The 12,918-nt window shown below is 34.3% G+C and overlaps 1 protein-coding gene across 1 annotated transcript in view; it reads left to right on the top strand.

Annotated features, from left to right (window-relative positions):
* LOC142318196 (tachykinin-like peptides receptor 86C) overlaps nucleotides 1-12,918 on the top strand; it is a 734,981-nt gene that overhangs the window by 85,611 nt on the left and 636,452 nt on the right. The window contains exon 2 of the mRNA XM_075354749.1: nucleotides 5,840-6,245. Within this exon, the coding sequence (XP_075210864.1) occupies nucleotides 5,972-6,245 (274 nt within the window). The 5' untranslated portion in view covers nucleotides 5,840-5,971. The remainder of the gene's footprint in view (nucleotides 1-5,839; nucleotides 6,246-12,918) is intronic.

The following is a 12,918-nucleotide window of genomic DNA, read 5'->3' as shown; positions in this document are numbered from 1 at the left end:
TCATGAAGGAGAGCCGTGTAAGGAGCCTCCTACCTGTATAAACTGCAGAGGACAGTATTCCTGTAGATCCAGGAACTGTTCTGTTTACAAAGACGAAGTAGCTGTGCAGGAAGTAAAAACCCTGCAAAAAGTCAGCTGCTTTGAAGCAAAAAAGATCGTAAACGCCCGCAGACCTAGAGCAACAACAACATATGCTCAGGCTGCGGCTGCTGTTCCTGCTCCTGCTCCAGTTGCTGTTGATGAGAGTGTAATCATCAACAAACTTGCACCTACCTTGGCTGGCTTAATTGAGAGGATAATCGAAAACAAAATGAAGCCTCTCAGCACTAAAGAACCTGTTAAGCCAAGAATAATTGTACAGCCTCCTGAAGACACATCTGCAAAACAAAAAGTCGCTCCAACCCAGAAGAAAACGGACACTAAACCTGATATCCAAGTCCGTCTTAGCGAGATTTTAGTTGAAGATAAGAAAGTGACAGCTACAGAGTCTGTTATGGAGGCTCCCAAGCCTCCTGTAACTGAAGTGGCCTCTAAGCCTCAGAGGCCACAAAAAATTTCACAGGGGGGACGAGTGTCCCCCCTTCCACTGGCAGTGACCGGTGCGCCCCCCGTGTCGGGGAGCGGCCAGGTTGCCGCCTCTCAATCGGCGCCTGAAACCGGCGCCGAGCCATGCCCGTCGTCGTCGGCGGCTTCGGTGGTCTCCGATTCGGAGGCCGGAAGCTACGCCGGCGACGATGTTCTCCCCGAACATGATGCCGTTCGCAATATGGAGAAGAAGAGAAAAAAAGGATGGCCGAAAGGAAAACCAAGGTCATAATTTAATTAAAAATTAGCGAGTCGATTGTACAATGGAACATCAATGGATGTTTTTCAAACATCCATGAGCTCCAACGCTTGGTACATGATGTAGACCCGATTTGTATATGTCTGCAAGATACACATTTCCGCCGAAATGAAAATTTTAAATTAAAAGGTTTCGATATATTTCGGCGAGATCAACCGCCAAATGTAACAGTTAGAGGTGGAGTAGCTATATTAACATCGACTAGAGCTACCACCGAAGCGGTTGTTCTAAACACCAACCTACGTCGCCGTTAGAATGAAGCGACCGCTCCAGATCAGTGTGTGCGGCATATACTTACCGAATTACGATTGGAATAAGGATGACATAGCAAGACTAATTTCCGAGCTTCCCCCACCTGTCTTACTGGTGGGTGACTTTAACGCTCATAATTCTCTCTGGGGATCGGATCGAGTAGATCCACGTGGAAGAGAACTGGAAGGGTTCCTGATGAATTCAGAACTTATTATTTTAAACGACGGATCAGGAACCTTTTTCAATGCCAGAGATGGATCGACATTCTATATAGATCTTGCACTTATAAGCGGATCGATAGCACCGAGGTATAGCTTCCATGTCATAGACGATCTGCATGGAAGCGATCATTTCCCGGTGCAAATTGTAACTGATGTTACAGGAAAAACATATCCCGTCTCTAAAAGATGGTTATTTGTTAAGGCAGACTGGACGAGCTTCACAGCTAGAACGATACTCCCAGAAACAACTGGAGTTATCGGAGACGATGTAGACGCCATAACAAATGCAATAATTCAGTCGGCATCGAGATATATTCCCAAAACATCTGGGAAACTCACAAAGAAACCCGTTCCATCGTGTAACGATGAAATAAGTGAAGCTATAAAAAGAAAGAAAAGGGCGTATAACGCCTTTAAGAAGCGTCCTAGTATAGAAAATCTTGTTGCCTTTAAGAAATACAGGGCGTATGCAAAACGTCTTATGATAGATTCGAAAAAACGATCCTGGCAGCAATACGTGTCATCCATCGACAAAACTACTACTGCATCAGATGTTTGGAGGTAAGTGAAGGCGATTTGTGGGAGTAATGATTTTGCTCCCATAACTAGCCTTCAAGATGAAGATGAAATAAAAGATACTCCATATGAAATTGCAGAGCTGTTATCCAATCACTTCTAAAAGGCCAGCAAAACGGCCAACTACGAGGAAGGTTTTCGAACCAAAAAAGAAGAACTCGAAGGTCTACTAAATTTTAGAACTGAGTATAATTACTCATATAATGTACCATTTAAAATGGAAGAATTCGCGAAAGCGTTGGAAAAAGCAGGTAACACAGCTGCTGGTCCGGATGAAATCCACTATAATATGATCAGGCAGCTGAATACCACTGCAAAGTGTAGATTATTAGAACTTTATAATAGAATATGGCGGGATGGAACGTAACCGCAGCAGTGGAAAAAAGCTCATGTTGTTCCAGTACCAAAGAAAAATAAAAATTTAACAGACCCCAATAGCTACCGTCCTATTTCTTTGACGTGTGCTATGGGGAAAATATTGGAAAAAATGATTAATAATCGACTCGTCTGGGTTTTGGAAAAAGAAAACCTGATATCACCGTATCAAGCAGGTTTTCGACAATACCATTCTACCACTGATCAAATGATCAGCTTAGAGGACATTATATATAACAGCTTTATTACAAGGAAACATTGTGTCGGAGTCTTCTTTGATCTTCAGAAGGCTTTTGATATGACCTGGCGTCATGGTATAATGCTTCAGATACATGAATGGGGCATTCGTGGCAATCTGCCTATACTGCTCAGCAACTACATGAATGACCGTACCTTCCAAGTACGCGTCAACAATGAATATTCATGTGAAAGAATCTTGGAAAATGGCATACCGCAGGGTTCGCCGTTGAGTGGTACCTTATTTACCATTGCCATTAATAAATTGATATTAGCCTTTCCAGTAGAAATCAGCAAAAGCGTCTATGTTGATGATGTGGCAATCGTATATGCCTGAGACAAGACTGCTATGGTGAGGTACAAATTGCAACGAGCGATCAATGCTCTAAATGAAGTTGCAAGGAATAATGGATTCCAATTCTCACCAGAAAAAACGTGCTGCTTACATTTTTGTAGGAAGAGAATTCCTCATCAAAGTCCTGCGTTGACAATTGATGATAATCCAATACAATATAAAGACAGCGTAAGGTATTTAGGACTAGTATTGGATAAATCCCTTACATGGGGATTACATATACAGGACTTGATTGATAGATGCAAAACAGCCCTAAACATTATAAAATGTTTATCGAACTTAAATTGGGGCTCAGAAAAGGAGACATTATTGAGATTGTATAAAGCATTGGTTCAATCTAAACTAGACTATGGATGCATCGTATATTCATCCGCTAGAAAGTCGCACTTAAGAAAGTTAGACGTAGTTCATAATAGCGGAATAAGATATGCAACAGGCGCTTTCCGCACAAGTCCGGCGGCTAGTCTGTCTGAAGCCGGAATAATGCCACTACATTATAGAAGAGAGATCCTTTTGTTAAGATATGCGGCAAATGTATGGGCTTTCCCTGCTCATATAAATAATAAATTGTTTACGAATCATCCTATGGCTGCAGTATATGAACATCGTGCTACCTATTCCAGACCAGCCGGAATCAAGTACCACGAATTAAGAAGAAAATATGAAATTGCTATACCAGAGACTCTAGCAATTTCTACTAGAGAAATACCGCCATGGCTTTTGCCAGCGGTAAATACAAGTTTGGATCTCTCTCAAGGAGAAATAAAAAAGAAACCAGCAGTGATCCTCCAGCAGGAATTTTTGGCAACCGTCAGTAATTACGAAGAACATATTAGAATTTATACTGACGGTTCTAAAACCGAACATGGTGTTGGATGCTAAATGTATGTAAATGAAGAAGCCCACTTTTGGAAACTGCCAGATGTGGCCAGTGTCTACACAGCAGAACTCACTGCAATTCAGCAAGCTCTTCGCTACACTGAACACTATTGCGAAGAGAGAGTGCTAATATGTTCCGATTCATTAAGTGCACTCGTCGCAATTCGGAACAAGAACATTAAGGATGTCCTAATTGCAAACATCCTGTCCATTTTGTACGTATTAAAACAACGAGGACAGCGATGCATATTTGTATGGACTCCGGGGCATGCTGGTATTACAGGTAATGAAATCGCAGACGAAGCTGCCAGAAAGGCAACAGTCTGCGATGTTTTGGATGCATTTCCTGTAAGAGTGGCAGATGTTAAAAACCGTCTAACAAACATAGTAAAAAACAAGTGGAATGCTGAATGGAGGAGATTAAATACAAAATTAAACACAGTAAAATCTTCTCCTTATAAATGGAAAAGCGACTATAAGTTGACTCGCCGTGAACAAGTAGCGGTGACCAGACTTAGAATCGGTCAGACGCGATTAACAAATTTATATTTGTTAACCGGCGAAGTGAGACCAATGTGCGGTGTTTGTAATAAAACACTGACAATCAAGCATCTTATAGAAGAGTGTACCATGTATGAGGACCTCAGAAAGAGGTTCCGTTTTAGAAATAATATTACTGCTGATCTGGATAATGGAAATGAAGAAAATATAGTTGCATTTTTACACGACAGTGGACTTCTTAAAAGTCTATAAAAATGAAAGTTTAAAGCTGTGACAAAAGAAACTCTAAGCGGTAGTTTATATATATATATATATAAAGAAAAAATGGTATTGATAAGTTTAATTTTAATTTTAAATGTATGCATATATACATAAGGGAATCTTGAAACGTGGCACGTATAGTGACGGGAGGTAGCCCTCTTGCCTAGGCCATTTTGGCTCACCTGCATTCAAGAGCAGTGAGTCGGGGTGTGTCCGATGATGGCATGGGGAACCTCAAGGGTGGATTGAGGGCGCGAGGCTGTGGGTGTACGCTGTGCATGCCTATAGCCTGTTTATAAGAAGGATTCAACTGCCACGGCATCCTGGCGCGACTGATATACTGCTCAACGGCGGTTCTGGTCGCCCCGAGGGTGCTTAAACAAACTATAAATGAGACTCGTAGAAGAAAGAAAGAAAGATATGGTAGGATAAGTTTTAATTTTAATTTTAATTTAATGGTCTTTTGGGAACCTATCTCAAATTTTAATATTGGGGCCCTTTACACCCCATAAGTGTTTGTGATTGTCCTTGTCTTTATGTCTTAAATGTTTTGTGTAGTTTGTGCTTTTAAATAAAATGTAAGGGCTATTTACACCCTTACATATGACGATCCAGATGGTGATAGTAGTTTCTTTTAAAGATTGTGACGAGGGCTAATGACCTTAGCAGTCGATGCCCATAAAAATTCAGAAAAAAAAATAAAAATAATAATAATACTTATATTTTTATGGCTATTTATAAACTTAAATAAATTATAGCTTATTTAGCAACTTATGCAATAAATAATTAAAAAATCAGTAAATAAATACATTGAACTTCCATGGTTCATGCATATGTAATAGCTGGAAATTACGAAGGGCAATTACCAAAAATTTGAGGCGGATAGAGTGATTTTGATTTCACCTTCGCAATCAGCGCCCAAAATGCAGCATACATTGACCATATAGCAAAACCATTGTTGACCTGTGTAATCAGTGCTAATTGACTGGAAGTAGAAATTTATTCATTACTAACCCGCGTGTTAATCACTGTTGGACTAATTTTAAAAGATTCTCAAGTGTAATAAAATGGAGGTCTTTGCAATGGATGTGAGTCAACACGATCGATAATACACATTAGAAAGAAAAAAAGCGCTTGAAACTGATGTATTGCATAGAAATATCTCGATATCCACTCGTTTTTCTAAAAAAATCTTTACTGTTTCTCATGTCATAGTTGCTTATAACAATATTGGAGTGTAAATACAGTCATTCACAGTTTTTGAATGACTGTGTGTATTCTCACTCTTTTCTGTAGTAGAATATCTAACACGTTATAATATTTTTTTCTGTTTTGTAGGATGATTTAATGGGAAGTGATGAATCGATCACGTACGAGTTGAATCGCAACATACTCATGAGTGAGGTGCCAAACATTCAAGTGGGTGTATTTTAATATAGTGCGAGTAGAAAGAATTGAAGATCGTTTATCATGGAGGATGATGATCTACAAAATTGTACTGCTGAGTTATTACCGGAACTAGGTGCGCTTAATCATTCGGAAATGATCACTGCACTGACTGATATTTTAAATTCGCATGTTGATAGGGCTCAGTTGAGAGCAATGCTTCACGATTGTTTGTACCCTAATTCAACTGTACCACATGATTTACCTTGGTGGCAAAAGACCTTTTGGAGTGTTTTATTCGGTTCAATGCTTCTCGTTTCAACCACTGGAAATGCTACTGTGATATGGATTGTTCTAGGTGAGTTGAAGTATTTTATTGTTTTTAAAGCTTGATGTTTAATTTTTTTTTGTAAGTACGATTTCACACACACACACACACACACATATATATATATATATATATATATATATATATATATATATATATATACTCATATTTTAGTTTTGTAGAAGGATGATTCTTCCAATTTTTCTACAATTAATTTATCTTTGTTTATTCATAAAATTTCAGGATAAAATTATGTCTTGATTCAAAGACTATATCTCATAGAGAAAAATAAGATCACAGTATGTAGAGATTCTTTGTTGCCACTTGTAATGTAAGAGACTCTTCTCTTTTTTAACATGATGTGTGGATATCGTATCCATAAGGTTTAAAAGTCAAGAAATTAATGATCTTTTCTTGTATTTATTATATGGTAAATCACATTGGTACTTCATAATAACTATCTCTATCTCTTAAAAATAAGTTTTTAACTGGAAGTTTTCCTGCCAGAACAATAAATAAAGATATCCTTAAGAGTGTGTTAGTCATACCAACTAATGACTGATTAAATACTAAAAATAAAAGTTAGCAACATTCTTACAATATTCTAACACTCACACATTCGTAGTTTACCATAAACACAACTTAGATTTTCCTACTTAAGCTTATAATTGGAAACGCGGATTTAAGTACGCTTGAGACATGTTCCAAGGTGACACACCAGTTATTTTATAACGCAACAATTTTAACCTAGAAATTGTTAAAACATACCTATAAATGCAAAATAAATATTCCTGGGCTACTTCCTAAGTATGCGTTCCATGCTTCAGCTTGCAATTGAATAAAATTAAGATAATAAATCTCAAATATTTTCAAGAAGTAAGACTTATTATTCCATCGCGATTCGCAAACAGTTATTTTAGAACAGTACAAAATAAAAGTGGATATTGTTAAAGGCTTTTTTCACTAAAACAACTTTTCCAGTATTAACCGAAACAGTAATGGTTTTTAATTATATCACACTTTCAGTAAAAAACATACATTTATTAGGTTTATATATACATACATTTTACATTAGATTATACATATATACATTTTTTCATAAAATAAAAAATATATTGTTTAAATTGCGACATCAGGGGTTAAAAAGGCGGCTTTATGTTATGTATGTGTTAATGTTTTAAATTTATTTTAATCTTTTCTAATACTGTTTACATTAAAAAAAAATATATAAATTGTTGCTATATGTTTTTTTATTAGTCGTATTTAATCTATTTACATGCTTAATTAACTGTTTAAGCTCTTGCTTATATTTGATTGTTTACATTTACATTTGACAAAAAAAAATTTTTTTTTAGTGATTGTATTTTCTGAAAGGCATCTGATAATTCAAGCTTCTGAAGTAGCCTACAGTTTCTGAATGAACTGTGTATATAAGAAATTGATCGAATAAATGAGTAAACAAAAATTTTACGACCGATTCCAGCCCTTTTTTAAAGTATATCCTTTTGCAAAGACTAATGAGATACATTAAACCGTCTGGGTATTCTTATTACACATACGGAAAAGTTTTGAAATCCAGGAAAGTTAAAGATGATGGTTTATTTTCTCAGTAGATTAATTTGATAGACTAAGATAGATGCTGTAAGGCTGTACTTACAGCATCTCAATACAAAATTATCATTTTAACTTTATTTGGCAGTAAAAGCGATGTTCCAAAAACACAATGATTTGAAACATTTGTTTGCCCTACTAAGGAAAACTAAGCAATGGCTTCGTTTCCGTTAGCTTTGGGTACTGAATTGGTTAAACATGATGATGAGCTTTGAAATTCTTCTCTTATAATCAATACGATGAAGATCTTCATGACCTGCTCAGTAAATTTGTCACAGGTTCTTCTATATTAAAAATTCATCTGAATATAATAATTCTGTACTTGGTCATCTATGTTCGTTGTCTGGTGGGATTGTCGGGTTTTCTAACTGCCGCTAATGAATAGTACGTATCCGTATTTCTCTTTCTATGATTAACGACTCTAGTAGATTAATCTATACAACTAATTAGTAACGTAAGTTATTTAATGGGTTTAATAGTTTAAAAACCTACCGATTTCACTAAATTTTTATAACTTATTTTCATATTTCCAAAAATGACATTATAATATTAAAATTAATTAATAAAACTGCAGCGCAGTTCTCGATATTAGCAAAAATCTCTGTAGACAAATATTTTTTTCGAAATAATTAATTTCACTAACCGAAAAAATTTTCTTTCCGATAGGAAGTAGTTTATTAGAATTTTCATAATACCTTATGACAGTTTTAAGGTATATTTTTACAGCTAAAAAAATAATTCAAACTTCAAAAAAAAATTAGTGCTTTACTGGCCTTAATTTATATCTTTTTGAGAGTTTATGGGCATAAAAATGACAAAAATTTTTTACCTGCCATAATCAGATCTAGACTTGAACGTACGTACGAGTATATTCTTTTTAAGTTCCGCTTTTTGTTTGTTAGAACACATGATAAAGATGATTTATAAAAGGTTTTGAAAAACCTTTTAATGTTTTAAAAAGTTTTGAGATTTATTTGTTTCATATAAATTTCATTCAGATTAGTTATCACGATATCATATAAATAGATTAATGTAACGACGAGAACGTACAACAATCCTCTTTTTCTGTAAGTTGTTCAGAGCAGAGATCGATAAGAATGGCTTTATATGAAAGAGTAAGTACATGTGTTTTGTATTTTCACCCGCTCAAGTTTTACTTTTCGTAGTGATCAATTCTGTCCTAATTTTACTTAAAATTTACTGATCAATATTATGATGAGTAACCGTCAGCTCTCAGGAGATAATTTTTTTCAACAGGTCAAGCTCTATGTGTTAGAATATTACAATTATTGTATTAGTATATTCATTTAATATTCTTTTTCTTAGAGTTAATTTAAATATTGTTGTACCAATTCGTTTATTATCTAATTATAATTTATATACGAGTAATAATCACTATAAATAATTCTAATCTACGGAACGCTTCAACGAGTAGAATAATTTAAGAAAAGGATATAAAAACGATAAAATTCCAATGTCCTTAGCCAAGTTAAATGAACTATTTCCCGCTAGAAAAGTTTAAGACTACGTATATAAATTGCATTTATTGACAATGGAGAGAGAATGGCTGATGACGTTAGTAGCCAATTCCATTAAAATATTTGTTAGTTCCACACATTTTTCATAATATAATATAATAGAAACCAAAATATTATTAATGTTGTATCAATTTCAATCACAAAAAAAGCTCATGAAATTACCCCACTAACAACCCTACGCATCTTTACTTTGATAAGTTTCCTTTAGAACTTACCAAACGAAATTATTTGCAGAGCAGTTATGCTCTGCAAGTTACTGATTTGTTTGCAATCAAATCAGAACGATTGAACAGGTCTGGTTAAACTTTCTATGTTTAAGTAGTTCATTTAAAAGTGATATCATTAAAAAAATTCATATAGCCTAGATATTAACTCGCTATGGTTTTTATGCATATTAAAATTTTACATTTTAATTTAAAAATTTAGATGATATATGATGAAAAAAAGTTTTTGCAATATTTTTTTAAAAATTAAAAATTTTATTTAGGAATAATTTTATTACAAGACTGCAATTCATTTACATTTATATATATATATTATCCTCTGAAGTAATACCTTACGGTGGTTCCGGAGACCTTCTCAAACAAATAGCAAATCTCAAACAAATAGCAAAAGAAAGGATGGAATAAATACGAATAAGACTTCTCTTTAATTATTACCCTTTGAATGGATGAGCTGATTAAAAACTAATTTTCCCGAACCCTGTTGGTAGGTATCCAGCATTTTACTCTAACAACAACAACAACAATAGAAATAATAATAATAATACAGCTGAAAATGCGTCACTTTCAAACAGATTGCTGTATAATAAAACTTTGTTTTTAAATTAGAGTAAATTAAGTTTTAATCTTAATTGTTTTTGTTCTGTAGAGGTAATAACAACCTAGCTCAGCAGTATGACTAAGAGCTAAAAGCAAAGTTTGTTCCATCTTTTTATTAAATAAATTAATAGTTTATTATTTAAATCAAAATTTCTTAACTTTGACTGTATTTATTTTTATTTTTAAAATTTTTATTAAATAGATTTTTTCGAAATATTTAAAATTATGCAAAGAAACTGCAAATTTTAAATTTAAGTAATTTTCTTTAAGTAGATTAAAACATATGGTTTTTTTATATAGGATCTGTCGGTAAATTATTCAAAGATTAATACTACTTTAATAACATGAAAACTTTTGTATTACTAGTTGAAAATTCTTCCTTAACATTGTCTATGAGACATACGATTATAATAATACCAATTTTAATTTTCAGTTTACTGAAAAAAAAAAGATTTTTCTTATAGACAGCTTCAGCAAAGTTAATATTTTTGTTCTTGTTACTGTAGGGGAAATGTTATTTTAGTCGTTTGAATGCTGAGTGAAATTTGATAGTAAAGAAACTAACGGTAAACAATTAAAGTTACTTCATTTAAAATCGAGTTTACTATTTGCAATCAACATAACTCAGCACATGAAGTTAAGCATTAGGTAAATGTCATATGGGATAATATACTGAGAAGAAATCAATTACCTAACAGATTGTACAAGCCGTCGATACAAAAACGGAGAAGAAAATACTTATTATTTCAGCTTAATAAAACCGAGATCAAAGTTGTGCACTGAGATACGGGAATAAAAAATAGATAGATAATCGAATTATTTTTGGTACACATTATATTTTCATTTAATTAAATGGAAATTAAAATTATTAAAATTTTAGTAAAAGTTGATAAATGATTATAAAAGAAAGTCGATATTATAATTTTTTACATTAATTTTTTTTGTACTTACGTTTGATCGTATTGTTTTGTACAGAGATTTAACGAAAATGCTGATACATTTAAGTTGAATTTATTTTTTTTCGTATTTTTTGATTTAGTTGCAAAATATCTTGATGAGAGAACAATTATGTATTTATTATTATTGCATGCGTTGAAAGGACAAATTCGGGAAGCTTAAGACGTAAAGCAATACATCGGAAAAATTAAAGGTATTTAGCTAATATGGAATAGCATGTACAGTTCCTCAAGAGATTTTGAAAAGAAAAATAGTAAAATGAAATAATACTCGCTATAATTGTTACATCTACTTATTAATGCAGTCAATTATAATTTAACACTATTTTTTTTAGAATTGTAAATCTCACGTACGGCTAAAGAAAAGTGATTTCAAAAACAAATTTAAATTTCCCTGAATTTATAAAACTTATTTATTCACAAGTTCCTACACAGTTAGTATGTTTACTAAAGTTAATTGTAGAACTTTACAACTTCATCCGAATGCTGCTAATGTCTTAGTTCTCATATCTAAACATTTCCTCTTTCTTGCGTAACCGGTCGTATATTTATTTACGTTCAGTTTTATTTCGAAACTTTTCAATAAAACTATGGAAAAATGAAATAACATTAAGTTGTTTAGGAAAGTCATAGTTTAGCTTTGTATTTAAAACACATGGATATTTTTTTTTTCCTTTAGAAATATTATATAGATGACATATATGTAGTTTGAAAGATGACAAGAAATAATAATTTGCAACCTTCCAGTAATATGTTGCAGGTTAATAGGGACTTAAATAAACGGATACCTCATTTAACCTTTTTATTTATAAGCACAATTTTTAATAATTATTAATTTTTTTAAATAACATTTTTTTCACTTCAAATAAATTGTTATTATTGTTCATAAGAAATTTTATAAGAATATTTCACATTATTTTTATAGAATTCCGGTAAAAGAATTTCTATTCTCATATACTTCCCTGCTTAGGGTGGCTGCAGGCTACAGAACAGTGTCGTATGATGCATTGTGTATAATAACAGACATATAGATTTGCAAATTAGAGAGAGGACATTAAGAGCCACGGAACTTCCCAGAGGCAAGACCATAGAGCTAATACAGCAAGAGTGGCAGAGTGCGTGGGCGCACTCAAGAGTTGGGGATTGGACGAGAAGGCTAATCCCCAATATAAATACATGGGTTGGTAAGAGACTGGGTGACGTGAACTTCTATAGCACGCAACTATTGACAGGCCATGGTTGTTTTGGTCAATATTTATTCAGAATTGGGAAGAGGGCCACCCCACTATGCGTTTATTGTCAGGAGATCGACAATGTAGAACATTGCAATCTTCGCATGTCCCAGATGGGCTGATAATAGAAGAGAAATTTTAATTAATAGACTGACCGCTGACAATTTAATTAATAGGATGGTGTATAGTCAGGAAAATTGGGACTGGTTCAAGAAGTTCGCGGGGGAAATTCTCCGTATTAAAGAAGACGAAGACAGAAGACGGGGGTCGTAGTTAAAGTAGGGAAGGGAGGACAGTCCCTCCGTGGAGGGCTCGCATGCTGAGGTGTGCGGGTTCCTGAGAAGGGAGGGAACTCCTGGGGAACTGTGTGGTAAAGTTAAGACCGAGTCCCGGCCGGCGATGTCGGCCCTGCGGGTGCCTTGGTGCTTAGTGGGGTCGGTGCCGCCGGTTTGAGGCATGGTAAAAGATAAAGACCGAGACCCGGTTTCCTGCCGAGGGGCTGAGGGACGGCGTTGCCGTACCTTGGCCATGAGGTGGGGGATTAG

Source organism: Lycorma delicatula, chromosome 1 (genome assembly GCF_047948215.1).
Source record: "Lycorma delicatula isolate Av1 chromosome 1, ASM4794821v1, whole genome shotgun sequence".
Classification (NCBI taxonomy): Eukaryota; Metazoa; Arthropoda; class Insecta; order Hemiptera; family Fulgoridae; genus Lycorma; species Lycorma delicatula.
Note: the sequence above shows the minus strand (reverse complement) of the source record. Positions and strands in the feature narration are given on the sequence as shown.